Here is a 22749-nt window from a genome sequence, read left to right as displayed (position 1 = left end):
CTCTTATATAGCAGTTAGCATTGATGCCTCACAACAAGAGGTTCTCTGGTTTGATCCTCGGCTGGGGTGCCTTCTGTGTGGAGTCTGCGTGTCCTCCCTGTGGTCACGTGGGTTTCCTCCGGGTGCTCTGGTTTCCTCCCACATCCCAAAGACATGCTCTAGGTGGATTGGACACTCTAAATTGGCCCTAGGCATGAGTGCGTGTGTGTTTGTGCCTTCTGTGAAAGGTTGGGTGCCGGGCTGGCAACTCGACACCGTAAAACTCCACTGCCAATCATGAGCGGACAGATGATCCTCTGTGACAACCCCTAACAGGGAAAAGCTGAAAGAAGAAGAAGATACTCTTATAACAGTAACACTTCTTCTCTTAATTTCTTTATAGTTTTCTCTATTCAAAACTTCCATGACGGCATTGGATTTCCCCCCTTCCTTTCCCATACTGCCCTGTGTTTCTGTGATAAGACTTTATCTTTACTGTTACATATCAGATGAAACACTGGATATATGGTTGTATCACTCACATACAACCATGCATACTCATCTTTGCTGTGAGAAATCAGAAAGTCATAAGTTCTGCCTATTAACAAGACCTTCAAATTCATGTATCTGTGCTGGTACTGCAGTGTAGTGCAGTATGGGTGAGGGGTGCTCATTCATATGCATCAGGTGATAATTTAAGGAAAGGTCTCATCTGCCTGAGATGGATGTAGTTCACGTGGATTCTAAAGATTATACTGCAGCTGTCCATGATCATGAGAATTGTTTCTGAACCTAGTCAAATTTTCTCATGCCATTATAACCACGACCCTGTGTTTCTTCTACAAAAGTTATAGGAATATTATTCATGTGATTACTTTTTACTGATAATTTATGGAAGTAAATGTCTACAACCATGTCAGTTAATTAATCAAATAATTTCATACAGGTGGACTGTTTATCTTCATAAACATAAAAAACTGATGAGGAGACTATATGAACTGGTGTACTGGCCTGACTACCTCACAAGTATTGAAAACACTGGGTATGGGCAACTCTAATATCTAATCTGATTCAAAGAATGTCTTTTTAATGAAAGTACAGTACATATATTAATTATATTAATTTTTTGGGGGGAATGATAAACACTGATGGTCTTTACCAGCATTAAACATAGATGTTTTAGCTGTAACAGAGGAGTACTTCAGAACTATAAGAAGAAAAAAAAAACATACCAACTCAGGTATGTTTTCTACAGACACCTATAGTTTGTATTATTCCCTCAGATTGTTTCAGGACTCTTGTCCACTGCTTCCATTGGCATCCAGCATAAACTTAAGTTGTCATGTTTTTTTCAAGTGAGTTATGGTATGAGCTAAATATTAAAATAACACAAGAGAAAACAATGCAAGACATTAACAAGCAAAAGTGTATTAAAATACAAGTCACTGATGGATACTCTACTATTTTTAAAACATCTGTGCAAGTTATTAATATAATATTATTCAAATAGTAAGATGCATTTTTTGTTGATTGCTTGTATCTATTTTATTTTACTCAGTGACTTATGTGTATATTTACTAAGCCAACTTTGACCCTAAAGATACAAAATATTATAACTCTAACCTTCTAATGAACATAGATGTTAAAGTTATTGTTTATACTATGACTTCGAGGCTTCAATCTGTTGTACCTAATTTACTATCTAGTTTACATTCTGACGTTATGGCCTTTTATAAAATCCAGGGTCATACTGTCATTATTTAACCTATTCTGTTAGCCAAACAGTAATTATATCATTGTTGCATAACCTATTAATGCCCCTAAATCCTTTGATAAGGGTTAGCTGTTATTTTATTCATTTATTTTATTTAGAGTTTTGGCTGATTTTATTTTTCATTAAAATCATGTAAGGCATGTGGAAATTCACTTTAGTAATCCTTTTACAGTAGTATCAATCATTTAGATTCTAAACTGATTTTAAGCAGGGATGAACTCTGTCACCCATTTTGTTTTATCTTTATTTAGAGCCACTTTTTACTTACTTATTGCAACAAAACTAAACATAGAAGACAAAATTATATAGAAACTAAATGTCAGTAACCCCTTTTGTAAATTATATACTTTATTATACAAGCCCAAATAGGGGTGTCCGTAAAATTGAAATACTTTTTATATTCAAACTATAAGTTGAATTTTGATAAACCTCACCCTTTCTTTTAGGTAATCTGGACACTGATACAGCTTCAGGAATTTCATCCCACACATTTATCCATCCATCCACATCCCCTTTTTCCCATTTTTGCACATGGGGTCATGGTGTCACTTCAGCAGTGACAATCATCTTGAGCCAAGGTTTACACTGCCCTGTGGCTAGCCCTGCAGCGGTAGTTCCGCTGTACCACTCACTCGCACACACACTCGCACCTACAGCCAGTTTAGAGTGTCCAATCAACCTACTGTATGTTTTTGAAATGTGGGAGGAAATCCACGCGGCCGCAGGGTGGACATGCAGACTCCACACAGAAGGCATCCCAGCACTTTTATGTGAGCACTTTCATATTTAAGAATTAGCTACTCCACAAATAGTTTAACTATATGAAATTTAAACTTTCACAAGAGTTATGATGAAGTTAGGGTTGACTAGAATAGTAGAATAAAAAAATAGTATATTTTCCCTGAATTCTTTCATGAAAATGAATACATTTCCAAATTATTTTTCATTTTAAATTGTGTGATACAAAATTACAAAGTCAGTATATTTTACAAAAATCAAAATGTGTTATCCAAAATGTAAGTATAACACTTTATAAGTTGACTGCTCCTAAACAGTTTGGCGATTTGAAACTTCTGGATCAATGCATTTATTACCTTATATTTCTTCTTAATTATTTTATTAAGATAATGGTATGGCACATTTTGGGTTATGATTTGGTTGAACTATCTTAATGTCATAAGATTAATCCAGAAATAATTTTGTCCCAGGCAACAAAGAAGTAAAATGATATGCTGTTATCTAAAGTTTTTACAAATTTAGTAATTTTTAAACGTTGCTTGATGAATGAAATATTAAAAAGGCATAAGCTATAATCCCAATATTTTGATAAATTGGAACATGGAAGAGTCTAATTATTTTATGTCATAGAATTTAAAGGAGTTAGAATTTTATCAGTGTGATTGTTTCTTTAGCTACCATGTCAAATTTGTATTATGGATAATTTTCCCATCAGTTAAGTTTATGTGACATTTACAAAGATGGATCTTCTCAAGTCTCTTTCTTTATCCACTGTGGAGCATGAAGTTTTTGTAAAATGCATAAATTGAGAAAATCCAGTGCCTGCAGCTTACAATTTCTATTTACAACACAATTATATTGGTATTTCTCATTCCTTCATTTCAAATAATTATTTCACAAATATATTATTTGTTAATTGGAAGTTAATTTGTCGTTTTAATATAATAAAAACCCATTTGATAACTTCAGGTACACACAGTTATGATTGCACATAACATGCATTTGATTCCTGCTAAGCTCCCCACGTTTGTCTAGCTCAGGTTGCTGATGTTAAACACATATTTTATGAAAGTAAATATTTCCTGCATTTGTTGGAGTTCACTAGTAATAGGTTGCTACCTAGAAAATTACTGTATGATGCATTAAAATGAGATCATTATTTTTTCTTACCTCTTAGAGACAGATATTATTTTGTTGATTTATTTTTTTTGCTTCTAAAGGTATTATGGCCCTGATTCCAAAAGACTTGCTGTCCGTGTAAGTGGCTATTTATACTGAAAGCAGGCTGAGAGCAGGTGTTTTGGAATTTGGTCCCCATAGTATACTAAACCTGTTTATAGAAAGGCCTTACACTGAAGGAGGTCACTTACACTGACAGCACGCTTTCAGAATCAGGGCAGACTTACACCGAGAGCAATTCTTTTGGAATCTGTCACTGTATTTGTTCTTGCTGGTTAAACTTAGAAAATATAACAGGTATTCAGTAAATTTCTGTTATTAGAAAATTTGTTCGTGTTCTGTAAAACTAAGTTTTTGTTTTACAAATCTCTTTTTATTCTGCATACTTACTTCATATGAAGTTGAACATACTTTGTTTTATTTTTTAGATTGTAAATAACATACCTTTTGTGTTTATTTCACATGGCTTATATGTTGTTATATTTTGCTAGAGTTATTTTTATGTGTAGTCCATGTTGACAGAAAGAGGATAGCATTAGGTTTTTCTGCTATATCCACATTACTTTGCCATAATGTCCTGCACTTTGTATTTTGTAGTACTTGTGTATTTTATAGCATTGGCTAAATTAATATTTGCTGAATCTGTACTGTTTGGCATTATCTGAGCACTGGAGCCAACCATCTTACATTGAGGGCTCCCTGCCCCCTTGTGGCAGAAGAATATAGTAAAGGACCCATCTGAATTGGAGACTGGTCTTCCATCTATCTCCTCTGGGATTTTGGTTACTGGCTAAGGCTCTTGCCACCCCCATAGAATAGGCAATGTCACAACAACAAAATTCCCAATGAAAAATATCTTCAAAAAGCAACCTCAAGGTTCTGCTGCTAAACTCTAGGAGTCTAAACCTAAAACTGCACTCACTGGAAGCAGCCTTCACCTTAGAAGATGCTGACATCTGTCCAGTCGCACACACTTGGTTTAAAGCTGCGGAAAGCACCCCGGCCTTACCGGGTTATAATGCCTTCCACACATTCAGACCACAAACTGAAAGTGCGAGAACTAAAGGAGGTGGAGTATCAATATTAATCAAAGATAAATACACCTCTAGATTGGTTAAACAAAACAATCCCCTTGAACTAATCCAGGTCCTATTGACTGTAGGTAAGACCCCTCTCCAAGTTATTGCCAGTTATAGGACCCCCTCCATAAGCCAGGATACCACACTACATACTTGGATCTACTTGAATCACTCAGAATACAGCCAAGCACCCTGGTTTTAGGTGACTTTAACTACCCATCCATAGACTGGGTAAGTTATACATGTACTAACACACTTGCCCGACTTCATCAACTCCAATACCCTAGATCAGTTGGTTGACACCTTCACAAGGGGCCCAAACATTCTGGATCTGGTGCTCACTAACATGGGTGATCTTTGCACCACCCCATGTGTGTGTGGCCCTCCCTAGTGAGGGCTGATCATAAATCAGTCTTATTAGAAGTAACAGTAACATCTGACCACCCATTAGCAGCAACTAGACTAAAAAACTTCTTCAAAGCCAATTGCAATCTAATAAGTGATGGTATTAATAGCTTTGTAGCCCCTGCCCTCACTGATGGCATGGACAAATATACTGGGATTTACACCAATACTTTGTATAAGCATCTGCACAAATGTATTGACTCAGCCATACCTGATAGGACCAAAACAAGATACTTAAGAAAGAGCAAGTCTGCCTGGTGAACATCTGCCATTAACAGGTTATACAATAAGAGAAAGAAGTTGTTGTCCAAGAGCAGGAAGGAACGGTCTCTGACTTGAAAACATTCCCTCATTGGCTTAAACAAGCAAATAAGACATCTCATAAGGCATTCTAAAGCTAACTATGAATCCAAATTAGCCTCCTTCGTTAAGGATAACCATAAGGCCTACTTTAGCTAAGTCAGAATCCTTAAAGGAAAAACCCAGATCTGTGCAGAACTGGTTGTTAATGGCATCACATATACTGAAACTGTAGAAGTAGCCAACTTGCTAGCTGACAGGTTCAGTGAAAACTTCTCTCCTCTGTCCCCACCACATAACCCTCAAGCAACCCTTCCACATGCCCTCCACCTAGTATCTCCAAGAAGCAGGTCGAACATGCTCTCTCCAAAGCCAAAAACACAACCTCTAAGGAGCCTGATAATATCCCAGGCTGCATTCTAAATTAATTAAAATAGGAACTAGCTGCATTGCTGGGTATTCTTTTTAACCACAGTCGAAGCACTGGTTTTGTACCTGCCGAATGGAAAACAGCAACCATAATCCTGTTACTTAAAGGAGGCACCTCCACTGACCCTTGAAACTATAAACCCATAAGCCTGGCCAGCCTAATTTGCGAGGCTATGGAAAGAATAATCATGGACCTTATCAACAATGATATAGGAGACCTCCAAATGCGTGACCTGTCCCAGTTTGGCTTTGTTAAAGGGAGATCCTGCCTCTTGAACTTGGTGGACTTCTTTGACACAGTCACCAGAGGCCTGGACAAAGGCAAATCCATGTAGACAGCTACATGGACCTGGGCAAGGCCTTTGACACTATTCCCCACTCAGGCATGATTGATAAACTCACCCAGCTGGAGATCAACCCATATATTATCAGGTGGGTTATTGCAAACTGGCTCACCGATAGAATGTGCACAGTCAAAATAGGTGACTCTACCTCCTCCAGCTGATCCGTAACCAGTGGTGTTACACAGAGATTGGTGCTGGGGCCCATATTGTTTGGAATTTACTTCTCAGATGTACAGGCTGAAATAAAGGGCCTATGGCTGACAAAGTTTGCTGATGATTACAAGCTGGGTGCATTCATCAAGTCAAAAATGATGTCAACGTCCTATAAGAGGGACTTACACAGACAAATGACTGGTGCCAAAATCATAGGCTAAAACTCAATGCAAAAAAATTCATTATCATCCCCTTTGGCAAGGGTGATGTCCCTGCAGATTACCACATTAATAACAGCACCCTAAGTACGCAATCAGTGGTAAGAGATTTGGGCACACAGGTTGACAACAACCTTTCCTTTGACCACCACATCTCCACAGTAGTAAGAAAGGCTGAAACATCACCCACCTCATACGTAATGGCATTGCATCCAGAAAAAAAAGAGGTTATAACCCCCCCCCCCCGTAGTTCTCACTCATCAGGCCAATAATAGAGTACAGTGCTACCTTTGGTATGTACCTTACCAGGCACCTGCAGCAACTGGAAAGGCCTTTAAGGTTTCTTACAAAGATAATTCAGGGTAGGGTCCTCAGCATATGTCCTACCTTGCCAGACTGAAGTCATTGTCACTATACTGTGTGTCAGAGGTGACCTCTGTCTTGCATATAAAGCAATCTCAGATCCTGCTCTAATGGAAATGCTGCACATTCATAAATTAAATGGTATAAGATGCACTCGCTCTACAGAATGCAACCTAGTATGTGACATCAACAGGACTTGCTGGAGAGAGAGAGAGATATGTCTAAGAGGTGGTTACCTGTCCACTGGTACAAACTTCCAATTCAGTGAAGCAGAGCCCCTCGCTGACCCTATTTAAGAGTAATTTGGATGATTGGATGGGAAACCTCAAGTTCACCACAGGAGTTCCACCTTTGTCCTTCTTAGACAGGGGCAGTAATTGTTGACTTAGTTCTACTTAATACTTTGATTTCTTGGAAACAGGGGTTGGACTTGGATAGGCTTGTAAGGGCCCTAGGGCCATTAGCTTAGTAACCTCCTATGATCCTATGATAATTCATTGAATGTTAAGTAAAAAAGTTATTATAAAAACTAAATTGTAATCTCATTATGTTTTATTTTGATCTGAAATTATCCATGGAAGGGCATATTCTGTTTTTTCAGTCTAGGTAAGGAAACTATTACTAAGTATGATGCAGTTCCCGCATGCACTTCAGAGTAGGATCAGCATTGGCAGTCCTGTGTACCTTGCTGATGGCCACTTTGTGTTAGGTAAGTCTTGTGGTAAAACAACCTGAAAATTATTTATATTAATTAGGTGGTCTTGAGTATACGTGGATTTCCATTGCATTAATGGAATTGCCTTACTTTCAACCTAATTACTTAATTTATATTTGTTTACCAGGTGGTAGACTGAAACTGTTCATGTAAAGATTCTTATAGCATTTTTTGATACTGTGAGTGTAGCAAACACATCTGAAACAGCATGCATTTTGTTCTCAAACTATGGAACTGTTAAAAGCTATTCAGTGTCATTTGATATTGATAATAGCTTAGTTTAGTGTACTGCTTTCTTCTGTAAATTAGCACAGTACAGATGACTAATGGGAGTTCCAAGTTTCAAATCCTGAGTCCTTGTAAATGGACTCAAAATTAAGACTGTTATTACCAACCACGTTGACTGCATTTTTTTTCCCTAAGAAGGCAGTTATGCCCACCATGAAAGAGAGCCTAAAGGCAGATGAAATGGATTAGGTAGTTAATATATGCCAAATTGTATGCACTGTGTCTGTGACTTACTCACATATTATCTTGTTTGTGTGTGTGTGTTTTCTGCCACTTGTACTTTAGCATTATTTTTGGTCATAAGCTTCTCTTCTTTTTGTGTGTGTGATTATAACCTTAGAATTCTTGATATTTGCTTTGACAAATCTGGCCATCTCTTTGAAAACAAAAACTATTACAGTGTTTTTTTTTTCCACTGCAGTTTTCTTGTCACTATTGCATTTGCTGGAACTCATATGATAAAACATTTTGTTGCTATAGTCAATAAATGTTATCTCTGTTGGGCACTTCTTCCTTTAGATGTATCTATTTTAATTAAATCATTCTTTCTAAAACTCAAAAATACAAGGGTTCATATTATTATAGCTCTAGTCTGCCTGCATTGTTAAATGAATTCAAATTCTTTTGCAACAACTGGACCCAGAATGTGCCTTCACTCTGATGTCTGTATCCTTGCCATGATTTTTGACAGTCATGACCAAATTACGTCTTACATTCTGTGCTATTTCACAAAGTTTCTGAAAATGCTCAAACTTCCTGATTCCTTCTTGAACTGGTACATTATTTCATAGTTGGAAAACTACATTTTCAAATTGCCATTATTTTTCTTGCTTTTTCACAGAATATATGTTAATAATAGTAATAATCTGACATGCAGCTTCTCTACAAAAATAATAGAATCCTAAATAAATTCCACAAACCAAAAAAAAGCATACTTACTGAGCTAAAAAAATTATATTTTCCTGATATCTGTGCTTATGCTGTTGTGCCCCCAGTCCACAAGAGATGCCTGTCTGCAGACCCAATAAGTACAGACCAGTCAGCCTCATTAGCTATTATACAAGATGATGGAAGAAGAATCCTTATGGAAAAATCACAGGAAACCCCCTTCTCTATGACCTAACCCAATGCAATTTTTATCAAAGATAGATGATGTATGATTAACCCCATAATTAGTTTTGAGAGTGTAGCTACCACTGTAAATGAAAGTTTATCTGATTATGCAGATCATGTCAAAGTTGATAAAGTGTTCAGCATTATAGCTCATGACAGAAGCTTGTATTCATTTAGAGAGCTGAAGGTAAATGCAGTTGTAGCTTGCTACAAGTTTGTGCAGAAATAAGTAAGAATGACGCCTTTCCTCACTATTGCCCTGTCACCAGTGGAGACCTTTAAGGCTCTGCCTGGGGCCACTAGTTTTTGTCCGTTTTTCTTAGATGTCATAAATGACTCAGTGGGTGGCTCACCAAATATGCAGATGACTGTAAACTTGGGCACATTATCCTTAACTCCAGTGATAACAGCTGCCCCCAAACAACACTTAACATTATATATGGATGGTATAGTAGAACAGCTAAAAACTGACAACATTGTAAAAGACCTTTCATTTGCTACCGATATAGCAGATGACATCCACAAAGTATACAAAATTGTCCTCCTGATTCTCTGTGGGGCCAAGAGTCATGTCAGAAAAGTGATTGTCCCCCTTTGTCAAGCACTTAACAGACCAGTTGTTGAATATTGTACCATAGTCTGTAACCTACATATAAGCAAACTGTTGCAGTTGGAGAAGTTACAAAGATTTATTACAAACAGAAATGAATGCCTTCAATGCTTGCCTAGTAGTAAAAGACTCTCTCTCTCTCTCTCTCCTGGGTTTCTTGTTGCCTTCTTACAAAGCTTTAAGGGACTCCTTACTATTTGAAACCCTTTGCTTAGAATATAGTCCTAATGAGCTGAACAAAGTTGGACAATTGGTTTCAGTGAAAGTTTAAATCATGTATACCATGAAATGTGACAACTTTGTACTTCAAAAATTTTCATACCTCTCATGTAAATTCATGTCATCAAATTATACCTTTAGGAAGGAATTTTAATCATTAGTTGGGATCATGTAAGTTCCAGCATAGGATGCAAGGCATCCGGCACTTTTATAGCCACTAGGACTTAAGTTTTTTCACCAAACCTACAGGTTCATAGGTTCATAGGTAGGTACTAGGCTATCGGCCCAAGGGCCTACGTAAGCCTAGCCAACAAGGTTCCATGGCTTACTCCACCCAAGAAAGTTATTTTCCTGTGCCACTGTCGAGCAGAGACACAGAAGTGATCCCCCCTATGAAACTCTGATCCTATGACTCTTACTGAAACCTGCATGTACTGCCCAAGGATGTCAGAAAAGTCACAGACTGCTTGAGACAGATGGAAGAAAAGATGAGGCAGTAGCAGATTCAACACTTGGGTGGACTCAATAGACCATTCCATAAGCAGACATATGTTTCCATGAAATTATACTATTTCTTAAATATTGGTAGCCAATCAACTATGAAAGGATATTTAACAGACTAAGCATAACATCTGCTTTCAAGTTAAAAAATAATTTTGACCTGGATCCAAAGTATTTAATGTAAATCTCAGCAGCTTTACTGCTTCCAGAAGTGCATTTTACCACCCTGTAATGTTTGCTGTACTCTCAGTGCATTTACGCTACCAATTTTGCACCAACTGTACTGCCTGCCAGTGGCAGTTAGATCTTAGTTTAATTTTATGGTTTTAATTTATCATACATTGCATGGTATGTGCGCTACCTATATAAACCACCAATTTCAGCTTCTCTGCTCATTAAGTGGGTGGTAGCTTGTTTTTCTAGGCTTTATTTAGGAACCATTATTGTCCTACCTGATGAACTCACTTACCATACTGGCTAAGGTATGACATTTCCTTTTGGGCACTTCAAGAGGTCTTTAAATATTTATTTTACTACCATTAATGTGTTTAAATGTTAACATACTTACTATACTGTTTTGGTGATTTTTTTTTTGTATTTTTTACGTTTGAAGTTTGTAAATGTGTACTTTTGTTACAATGAACCTGACTTTAAGTCTGACAAATAAACTGGTCTGAATACACTTTACCTGGTAGAAAACATCCTGCCAGAAACAAAATATTTGTTTGGCTACCTTACAATAGTCAAGCATTGCATGTTTCTCTTACTTTAAGTATGCAGTATGTCATGGAATGCTGCCTGTTTTCACTTTAAAGTATATTGCTATTTACTATACTGAGAGAACGCTGCATTAGAAGTAGTATCTATCCTTTGTTAAAATTTTCTGTTTGAATTTCTGCCTATATCTTTAGGAAATATGCCTATTTAATTTACAACCTAGGGCTACCCCAATCAAAAAGCTCCATTTACAGTGTAACAAAAGAATCAGTGTTGTTAAAGTGCAGTAAATTCTGTATAACTGCTTTGGTTATGATATTGGAGAGAATATGTTAAAAAAAGTATTTCTTCACTATTTCTTAAAAGAATCATCTCAGAAACTATGAAATGGTATACTCAAATGCATACAATAACATGACTAGATAAACACTAAATCATGGAACCTAGTAGTTCCAAATTCCACCATGCTCATAAGACACCAACATAAAACTGTTTTAGTAAAGGTGCATTATTATACAGAAGTACTACATAAAAATGTATATTTTGTTTGTTATTTAATTTCAGGGAACAGTATGGATCACCATGCAAGAGTCCCGGTATTGTTTATCGTATCAGTGCCATGTGCATTGATAGGAATTCCACTAGGCATCTACTTTCTGAAAGATAGTCGGTAAGTAGGTTCCTGAAATCCAGGACACTGGATGATAAAACAGACATTTACATTTATTGTATTTCCATTTACTGTTATCTGTCATTTATCCCTTCAACTGTGTTTTTGCAAGTTTTTATTCAGAATCATATTAAAATCCTGTGCCTACCAATTGTACCTTTTCACTGTTTCAATCTATATACTTATGGCAAGGTATTCTAGGACAGTTTGTGTTGGGGTGAAAATTTAGTTAAGTGATGGCATACTTGGTGAAGAGAAGTAACATGTTTGTGTCTCTAGAGGAGTGTTTGACATGTGTAGACACTAGCAGTTTCACAAATATGACTTTTGGACTAGTATTAAAAATTGCTGTAAGAGAAAATGTCTGACATCTTATCAAATGGCTCTTCACACTCTGTGCTAGCTTTTGCTACATTCATCCCAGGTTTAAGGTAAACAATTATTAAATGAGTTAAAAAATAAACTCCACATATGTGAAGCTTTTTGTCCACCAAAACCCAGCACTTAACCAGATTTTTTTGAATGTGCACACATAACTCATGTAAAAATTTAAGTATCTGAAAAAAAGACTGCCATGTTTATTTGCCACTGTTTTACTCTTTTATATCCCAGGACCTATCAACATGATTCTTGAGCATTATCACATGATTAAGGTTACTCTGAAGTACATTAATTCTGGAACAGTTGGTTAAATTGCCATTACACTCATTTTTAATTTTCAAACAAAAATGCCATAAACTGCAAATATCTGACTTATCAGATTACTAGAAAACGGAAAACTGAACTTCTGAACATTTTTTAGTATTCCCCACAAGTCATTTTTGAAATGAACTTCGAATTTTCCATTCACTTTGAACAGTCACTGTAACTCTATTCATGATGGCATCCAATTAAATATATGTATATATATATATATATATATATATATATATATATATATATATATATATATATATATACACATATATCTACAGACACACACACACACACACACACAGATATATATATGGGTCTACTTTATAACATTGAAAGCCTACAGTATTGAATCCCACATCATCGAGATGAAATCATCAAAACCACACTTCAGTGAACTACTATTTTGTCAGATGCATTCCCACAGTAAGTAACCACTCATACCACAACTAGCGAAAACAAAACCATACCATCTCCAACCCACCCATGTGGGGGGCTGTGCCCCTCCACCCTCAACTAAATATACCAACTCCGAAATCACACTATAGTTGAGAAAAGGGCAAAATCCACCTTGTTGGCCAACAGGTTACTTACAGTGGGATGTCATTCAATGATCCAGTTATTCAATGAAGTGAAGTTTCGATGATTTCTTCTCGATGATGTGGGATTCAGTATTGTGGGTTGTCAATGTTTATATAGATGGATAGATAGATAGATAGATAGATAGATAGATAGATAGATAGAAAGACAGATAGATTTATATGTAGAGAGAGAGAGAGTAAAATGTTGACATTGGAAAATGTGTATTTTGTCTTTAAAAGTGTATGTTGAATTTGGCAAATGTGTAATATGCCTTTAAATGTACTGCAATGTGGAGTGTGAGAATATTCTTACTGAGAATCAGAGTCAGAAATACCAAAATATTAAATAGATAACAAGTTCCTAATTATCGGTTATTGGGTATAAAAGGGAATATCCTGGTGGGAAAAATCAGAAGTTAGCTCATCACCTGAAAGATCATAGGAACTAATACCCTTAAAATGGGGAAGCGTAAAATCTCAGTCTGGGTTAACCTGTGAAGTGTTCTTCATGGAAGTATCTGTTTGTAGAGTTGTAAGCTGGATCTGGGAGATGCCAGCAGTCTTTGTCTTTGTTTTACAACCTGTATCTTGTGCAGATTGAACCCTGTTCATGTGAAGTAACTAAAGGCACTGTCTTTAGTTTCAAACCGGAAGTTACGAGGATAGTTATTTTTGCATTACATGACTTTATGGGTTACCGAGTAAACAAGTATTTTCTGTAAGTTCTGCCTCCAGCATCTTCTTGAACTTACATTGGTGGCATGTGCAACGGAAGATGGCCAAAGACTTGTTGATTTTCAGAGTCTTGCATTACCTCTGCAACCAAGTACAAACCATATTTTATGCTACTAATTCCTTATGATGCTGTAGTTATTGTGTGTGAGTTCTCTGGTGACCCCATTCATGGAGGACTTATTATAGAACTTTTGGAATCACAGGTAGGAACTGGCCAAAAGCTTGTACAACTACAGCAATAGCTAGTTGTACTGACCAGCATAGCTACTAGTCATAAGACTTTGTTGTCTACGAAGAAACTAATCATGGAGGATGACTTGGAGCCCTGTTTGGTGGCATTTGAGTTCTATTCCCCACAGAGAACTGGAATTGAGCAGATTGGGTGAAAATCCTACCATCACAGCTAACAGGAGAAGAAAAGAAAATGTACATGGACTTGGAAGGAGCTGATTACATGGTATATGACAACCTGAATAAAGAAGTTTTGTTTGGGGGTGGGATAACTCCTGAAGTAAAAACAAAACAGTTTTAAAATTGGACTTTTAAAGTGGATAAACTAGAACGTACACAGGTTACATAATTTAAAGAATATTTTAAATATTTGGCTTAAATATGATAGTAATGGTAAATAGAAAATGCTATAAATTGTGTCAGTAGATGGGTTTAAAAGAACATCGTCTTGTAAATATAGACAATGGGTAGTAACAAGTGATCCCAGTAACACTACTGTGCTAGTATCTTAAGCAGAAAGTTTTCTTTAGTTAGTGGCACAGTGTTTAAAATGTAATTGCCTGTTTTAAGTCTCGAACTGCAGAAGGAAATGCATTGTCTTCTGTGAAACAAAAAGTTGCAAGTAATGTATTTATTACAAAATGTAGGGGGAGTGGTCACAAAGTTACATTTTGTACTACTAACACTAAACAGAATATTACTGGTAGAAAAGTGAAAACTGCAATGCATGCTTTAAATGAAGCTACTCCTGTGTGATACAATAAAAGAACACGAAAGATAATCTATTCAGCACTATGTCATAATGTTTCAACCAAGCTATGAAGTGTGCTGTATTTTCAAAGGAAAGGCGGTTCAGGTTCTGCTAGATTTTGAAAATATGGCTTCTCTTGTCTGGGGATCTCCTAGTGTGTAAACATACACTTGTTAATAGCCAAAAGACAGCAGTAATATGCATTCATTGTAATAGAAAAATAGTATTCCCTTATACATCAGACAGTTCTTGGCAAGTGTTTTACAACTTGTGACTGTAACCTAATCTAATACAAGCTGGAAAGTGTATGTGACATTCCCCCCAAAGGAGTAGTAATTGTACTCTAAGGACCAATTACTAAGTTGGCCAGTGTCCTTTTTCTTGACCATCAGATAACACTGTATATGTCAATTACTTAGTCTCAGTAAATGTAAGAAAACCTGCTCTACGTTGTGCCTTGTTGTTAATTGCTTTGTACTGGCTATACACTGAATGCTGTCTGTAATAATTAACCAGAGAGTTGGAAGCCTGCTACACTTGGCTTTGCTTTATTCCCTTATCCCATCCCCAATTCCCACCCCCTTATTCTACCATTATACTTAACACATACACCTTTATTCTGTCACACCCATTTTCTAACCCTCCCTAAACATCTTTAATACTATCATACAAATACTCCTATTTCTATTTCCCCGACTTCCTTTTAACATTTAACAACATTCCCAAGAGCCCTTCTCCCTCCCATTCTACTTTGCAGTATATCCATTCCATCTCAAACCACTCTTCAACAGTACGTATCTAGTACTGTACATTTCAACTTCTGTTTTCGCCCAAATAAACCGTCACTATTTCCTATCTTAACTACATCCTCATATTCTATCCTTTCAAGCCTCTCTATTTCTTACATTTCAGAAACATAAGAGAAAATAGCAGAACAACCTAATTCCCTTCTTTCACTGAAAATATTATCTTCATACCTACATTCTACCAGCTTTCAGACTATACCACCACTAAATATCATATAGTCCTGCAACTTCCTGCTTGCTTCCAGATTCCTTCTTCCTCAGTAGTTGCCATTAATAAAATACAGATACCTTTAATTAATCATGCTACTTCTCAGCATTTCCTCTATTCTTCTCCTCCTACTGACACATCTTTCATCCTAACAGGATTCAATAATAGCTCTCAACATCTCTCCATCTCTATCCCCACCACCTAGCCATACTTCCTCCATAAACTCTCCACACATCACACCGAACGTATTTAATGACACCCCCTCACATTTACCCCAAATTTAGACTGATTAACTCCATTCCAACTCAAATCAAAATAAAATTAAGTGGAAAAATAATGCCACCCAAAAAAGAGTCAGTAATATCCCAATATACTAAACTCCTAGCAGGAGACATTAACCCTAAACGTGGCCCGATCTATCACAACCAACATCAAGACAATTACCTTCCATATACTACTCCAACCCCATAATGATCAACTTCCCACCACAGTAATCTTAACTTTTGCCACCATAAATGTTAGAAGCATAAGAAATAAAGCTACTGAACTACATTCCTGGATTACCCAACAAAAGTCCAATATTTTAGCTGTAACTGAAACTTGGCTTAAATACAGCATAAATGACTCTGCATGATACCCCCTGGCTATACTGTCATCCATAATGACAGTATAAAGAGGGAAGGTGATGCTTTAACATTTCCCAACAATCACCACATTTCCCCCCTCAACAAATCACTACCAAAATTCAACTCAGCAGAGCTTCTTATTACTTTCCAGAAAGTAAAAAATATTAATAATCATGTATTACTGACCTTTACATCCCTGCTGGCAGCAATATAGCTACACTGAAAGACATCCTACACCGCATATCCCTAACAGTTCCACAAGATAAATACTACTAGGTGATGTCAATATCGGTTGGTTGAACATAACTTCTAACTCCCCTACAACCAGCATGAACTATTACAGTTTCTCACAATTAATTAATAGCCCCAGATATTATAGGAGAACATCAAACTTCTTATTAGACTAGATCCTAGTGTCAGACCATAGTAAAGTTACCACCACAGGCATAGTGTCAGGCTTTCATAGGTACAGTCTCTCAGTCTGTACAACCAGACATCTCACACATCCACTTGAAGAGCATGTTTATAAAAAGCATGCAAAGTGTTACCCTATTTATTAACTGGAACATCCTAAAAAATTATTCCATTAGATGATGCTGTAAATTAATTCACTACAGCTTTCCTAAATATCCTAAATAGCTTTGAATCTCATAGAAGGAACAGATTGAAAAAACAAATAATGCCATTTGGTAATCCAAAATGAGTAGAATGTTAATACAGGATAGAGAAAAAAGCACGGAAAAATTATAATTATAAAATTCTGCAATATTTTGAAAACTTCAAAATGTCCCACAACTATACTGAAAAGCAAGTAAATTAAGACAAAAAAAAAACTATAGCATAACAACATTCAGAACAATAGTAAACAGAACCCTAAAAATTCTGGTCAACCATTAAGAAATCTTACATCCCAACCAGCAATTCATCCTTAACCCATCTTCCAATAACTCACCAATCAAAACTGCAATAGAATTCAACTCTTATTTCGAAAATAGCAATGTCCCTAACCAAGGATTCCCTAACATATAATCCCAGCCCTGCCCAACAGCCATATGTCACCACATCCACTTTGACCTTCAAACCTGTGCCTGCATCCTATATAAAAATACTCCTAAACAAACTCAAACCATGCCTATTTCAGCTGATGACCTTCCAAGTGAGTACCTTAAAAGAGCAAACAGTAACATTGCCTGTCATGTCTCAATCCTTACAAATAAGTCAATCCAGGAATCCCACATTCTCTTTCTCTGAAAAACAAACAAACATCCCTCTACACAAAGCAAGAAATTCAGCAGGCATCACTAACTTTAGATCTACAGCAATCTTATTCCTCATCATCATCATCAGTCCCCTTTTTTTCCATTTTCTGCATGGGGTTGAGGTGTCGTGTCAACTATCGCCATCTCTTTTGATTCAGTGCCACTCTCCTACCTTCTTCACTATTCATGCCTGACTGTCACAGGTCTTCTCTCACATAATTCATCCCCCTCTTTGCTGGATGCCCTCATTTTCTCTTGCTTTCTGTCTGTCCCAAATCTTCTTTACCAGGTTGTCTTCTGCTTTTCTGCGCATTTGGCTGCAACACCATAATCTGCTCTCTTTGTCCTTTTCTGCTCTGATGTCCTCATTTCTTCATCTGTCCCACAAAGTGCATCCCACCACTCATCTCAGGCACTTTATCTTCATGACCTCTAGCTTACTGATCTGCTGTGCTTTTACTACTCAAGTTTTGTATCATACAAAAGTACTGGTCACAAGTGTTTCATACACATTACTTTTCAGATTTTTTGGCATTCTTATGTCTTACTCTACACCTGACACTCTGTGCCAGTGTTCCACCACTTTTCCTTCTATCTCAATTCTCAAACTTGTTCTGATTTCCCCAATTTGCTGCCATTGTAGCTGTCTTATCTGTGCTCAGTGTCAACCCATGAGCCTTCAATTTTACATTCCATTCCTCCATCCTTTGCTGAAGTTCTTGTTCAGAGTCTACCTGCAATGCCACAGCGTCTGCATACAGCAACTTTGTCAACCTGTCCCTTCCGACATCTTTGCTAATGTTGTCTGTCACCAGTATGAATAGCAGTGGGCTCAGAGATGAACCCTGATGTAGACCCAGTCCCACTAGGAACCCCTCTGTGAGTCCAAGCACTGTTCACACTTGAGTCAGTGGTTATTTGGACATAGCCTACACCAGTTCTACCAATGTTTCTGGGGCTTTGAACCATCACAAAACTGCCCAAATCAGCTTTCTTGGCAACTTGTCATATGCTTTCTCTAAGCCTAAGAATGCCCAATTGGACTCTTTCCTCATCTCTAGCTTCTTCTCAACAATCTGCCTCACAACAAACATTGTGTCAGTTGTGCTGCATCTTGATCTGAATCCGAACTGCTCATCTCCCATCTTAGTGTCTACTACTCTTTGTATTTGTTTATCAATCACCCTGTCTAGGACTTTAATGCAGTGTGGCAGGAGTTTGGTACATCTATACTGCCTGCAGCTGTGAATGTCCCCTTTGTTCTTGTACACTGGTACTAGTATGCTTATTCTCCAGTCTTATCTCTCCTCTCCAGAATACTTGAAAGCTGTATTCAATAACAATTGCTAAACATCTCCTGTAGGAAGAGCTGTTGTCCTCTACAAAAGACAGCTTCTTTCCCTACCATAGTGCAAACACTGCACTTCTAACCTTTATAGATACTGCCAATAAAGACAGAGATAATGGCAAACTAGTCTTCTTCTTATTTCTTGACTTATCTAAAGTCAAAATCAAAACTGCACAAAGCGCAGGAAGTCTGGAGGAGTATGTTTAATTGGTTAGGAGCTTTTGCCCAGGATAAAAAACAGACTTCTTCAGAATGACAATTACAAGGTAACATAATTGTATAAAACCCACTTGACTGGAAATTAGAAACACACCTTCTAATCAAAATTTAAACACTTATTAAGAAATTAATAAATATATGCATAAATATAAACACTTCTAAGATTTGTATAACTTGGTTGAATTCATCTTTAGAACACTAATCAATGAAATAATATCATTAAGGAATCTAAGTTGCCAGACTGCCAGATTAACTTGCAGTACTCTAGCCTGTTCTTAAATGGCCCAGCCCTGGTTCACAGTTTTAAAACAAGTACATATTGATGTTATGAGTGGGCCATTTAACAGGTTAGAGTACATTTGGCAATTTAGATTAAATGCTTCACAACATCTAGGTCCTAATGATGTTATTTTATTGATTAGTGTTTTAACAAGAATTCAGCCAAGTTAGAAAAATCTAAAAAATGATCATATTTGTGTGAATATTTATTAATTTCTTAAATTATTTCTGGTCAAGTGGGTTTTATGCAGTTGTCTACTTTGTATACCTAGCATGTTTTACCTTGTATAGTCATTTTGGGTTCCATCCACGTAGTCAGACTTTTACAAGTTCGAACCACATATGGTCGAGACTACAAATTTGAATTTGTAAAAGTTCGAGTGTTTGAATGGAAATCTCCATAAGCAGAGGTTTCCATTCACTTCAATGTGGTGTGTTCTCAGAGTTGGTATATTTAAGTAGCGGGGGGTGTTGGGGGCACAGCCCCCACGCTGGGGTGTAGGGGGGTTTGCCCCCCTGCTTACAAGAAGTTATTGATTTGTACATTTGTATTTTTTTTTTTTTTTTGCATAGTCGAAGTTTTGTAACTTAATTTAATGGTTTGACCATTAGGTGTTCAGAGTTACGGAACTTCGACTATCTAATATAGACCCGTCATTTTGAAGAAGTCTTTTCTTTATCTTGGATGAAATACTTAATCTGTTAAATGTTCTCTTCTGGCTTTCCTGAGTTTTGTATAGTTTTGATTTTGGTTCTGTTTTTAACTACACTAATCTCTGTCCACTGGTTTCTTTTGGACTTGTCTAAAGCCTTCAACACAGTTTGTCACAGCAAACTTCTACTTTAAATGTTCTTACTTGGTCTATCTCTGCTTACCTTTCTAGGGTTTAAAAGATATTTGTCCAATAAGTAACAGTCAGTAAAATGGCATTCCACTATCTCTCCATACCTCCCAGTCACCACTGGTGTGTCGTAAGGCTCTATACATGGTCCCCTCATCTTTAACATTCTCACCAACACCCTCCACAGATCCACACCACAGGTCTCCCTAATACAATATACAGATGATTCCACACTTTCATGGGCATCAGACAACCTGTTACTTTTCCAAAGAATTACTGAGTAAACTTTAACAGCCACTGAAACATGTCTTTGTAACTCGCAGCTCATGCTCACCCCCCCCAAAAAAACCTACTTTTTTTGCTCAAATCCCTTTCTCATGAAAAATCAGAATTTAAACTCATCTCTCTTAATAATACAAACATTGAAGTCACTTTACATAGCAAATTATTAGGGGTGATACTGGCTGATAATCTTAAATCTGATCTGCATATACAAAATTGCATAAAAACCCACCAACAACTAGGGATGCTTTACAGAGTAAAAACTTCTCACCAATGCAACCAAAACTACTTTTGCCACTGCCTACCTCTTCCCCTCACTACTTTATAGTGATCTCATCCTTACTAACCTCCAGGCATCACAAAAGCAAAACTTGAACAGTATTATAATAAAGTGGCAACATTTGCATCAAGCACCCCTTTCAGAACCCACTACTGTATTGTACTAAAAGGCCTACAATGGTTAGAACTACTCCATCAACTAACATAAACACAGCTTCTTACCACGTATAAAGTTATACAGCATTCATCTGCTTGTTTGGTACTAAAGTACCATTCTATATAACTGCAGTTCTACTTGGTCATTACAATTTATTGACCAGAAACCTATCTCTGTCCGCAAACCGATCAGATCTGCTGGGCACGGTCTGTACTCATACCTTGTTGCCAAGTCCTGGCACTCCTTACATGTATCCATCAGGTCAATACCCTCCCTCCAGTCCTATAAAACCATTCTGAAAGACTTCCTAACCAAAAGTCTGGCTCTGTTTTTGCTCAACCCCAGGATAAACTATATTCCTAAATATAAACAAGTACCTATTCATACTTTACTCCTCCTCCTTATCTTCTTTACTCACTTGCTAACTTCCATCAATTTCTCTCCTCTGACTCTCTTTCTAAATATACCATAACCCTGCTTTTTTTCCCCTCTCACTTCACATTGCAGTTATTGTTTGTATAGGTTCATAGGTTGGTACTAGGCTATCGGCCCGAGGGCCTACGAAAGCCTAGCCAACAAGGTTCCCTGGTTTACACCACCCAAGAAAGTTATTTTCCTGTGCCACTGTTGAACAGAGACACAGAAGTGATCCCCGGGGTGTATTTCCTATTTATCATCAAGATTATTATATATTAGTATTATACTCATTCTCTCTCTTTCGGCTTTTCCCGTTAGGGGTCGCCACAGCGGATCATCTCTTTCCATTTCTTCCTATCCTCTGCATCTTGCTCTGTCACACCAACCGCCTGCATTATTAGTATTATACTAACTTACCTTTAATTTCTGAGAAGTAAAACAAAGTCCACAAACTAGTAAATAACTTGTAGCTGCTGTGAGATAAAAAGCGACTCAGAAGGTAATGAAAATTCCTTTATAACTGCTGAGCAACCAAGACAACACTCCAAATGGTAACTTAAGAAATAAGGCAACACTCAAAGTAATAAAACAACACTCCAAGCAGTATTAAGCACTTTCGTCAACTAAATGACTTCATCAGAATGAAATACTGCTACTAACAACTGTTTAAATATAAATCATGAACCAATCATCTCAAACTTACATCACTTCCTTCCAGAATACTATACTAAATCAAATTACTATATTGACAATTTTTTAAATATTTAAAACCTATCTATCTATTATACATAGTCCATAAATAGCTATTATAAGCATTAAACAAAGATGACATCTACCTAAATCATAATAAAAACATAGATCTTAATTTCAACACTGAAGACATAGATATCCTATCATTCAACCCAGGTGAATGATATGCATCCAGTCTTATTTGCCACTTAAGCTCAACAAATTCTAAATAATCATTGACTGCCCCCCACATGGTCCCATATCAGCTTGTTCCAATATAAAAAATGTAAAAGAATGGTTAGGTTTATTACAAATATGCTTATATAATGCATTATTCTCATTTTTGTGTTTAATGTCATATAAATGCTGGTATACTCTATTTCTGAGGGCATTCTTAGTCTTTCCCACATAATAACTTTCACACTTCGTGCATAGTGCCAGATAGACCACCCCCTTACTATAACAGTACATTTTCTTCTTATTAGTAATAATCCCAAAATTTTTAATTTAATT

The 22749-nt window shown here is 36.8% G+C and overlaps 2 protein-coding genes across 3 annotated transcripts in view; one reads left to right on the top strand and one right to left on the bottom strand.

Annotated features, from left to right (window-relative positions):
* Positions 1 to 11817, top strand: part of LOC122809091 (class II histocompatibility antigen, B-L beta chain-like) — a 114216-nt gene extending 102399 nt beyond the window's left edge. Inside the window, exon 4 of the mRNA XM_044080321.1 lies at positions 11689 to 11817. Within this exon, the coding sequence (XP_043936256.1) occupies positions 11689 to 11798 (110 nt within the window). The 3' untranslated portion in view covers positions 11799 to 11817. The remainder of the gene's footprint in view (positions 1 to 11688) is intronic.
* Positions 1 to 22749, bottom strand: part of LOC122809088 (class II histocompatibility antigen, B-L beta chain-like) — an 837388-nt gene that overhangs the window by 361322 nt on the left and 453317 nt on the right. The gene's annotated exons all lie outside the window — the stretch shown is intronic.

This window comes from Protopterus annectens, chromosome 8.part0 (genome assembly GCF_019279795.1).
Source record: "Protopterus annectens isolate FY-2018-M chromosome 8.part0, PAN1.0, whole genome shotgun sequence".
In the NCBI taxonomy this organism is placed as follows: Eukaryota; Metazoa; Chordata; order Ceratodontiformes; family Protopteridae; genus Protopterus; species Protopterus annectens.
The sequence above is the reverse complement of the archived record's forward strand: the minus strand, read 5'-3'. Positions and strand labels throughout refer to the sequence as shown.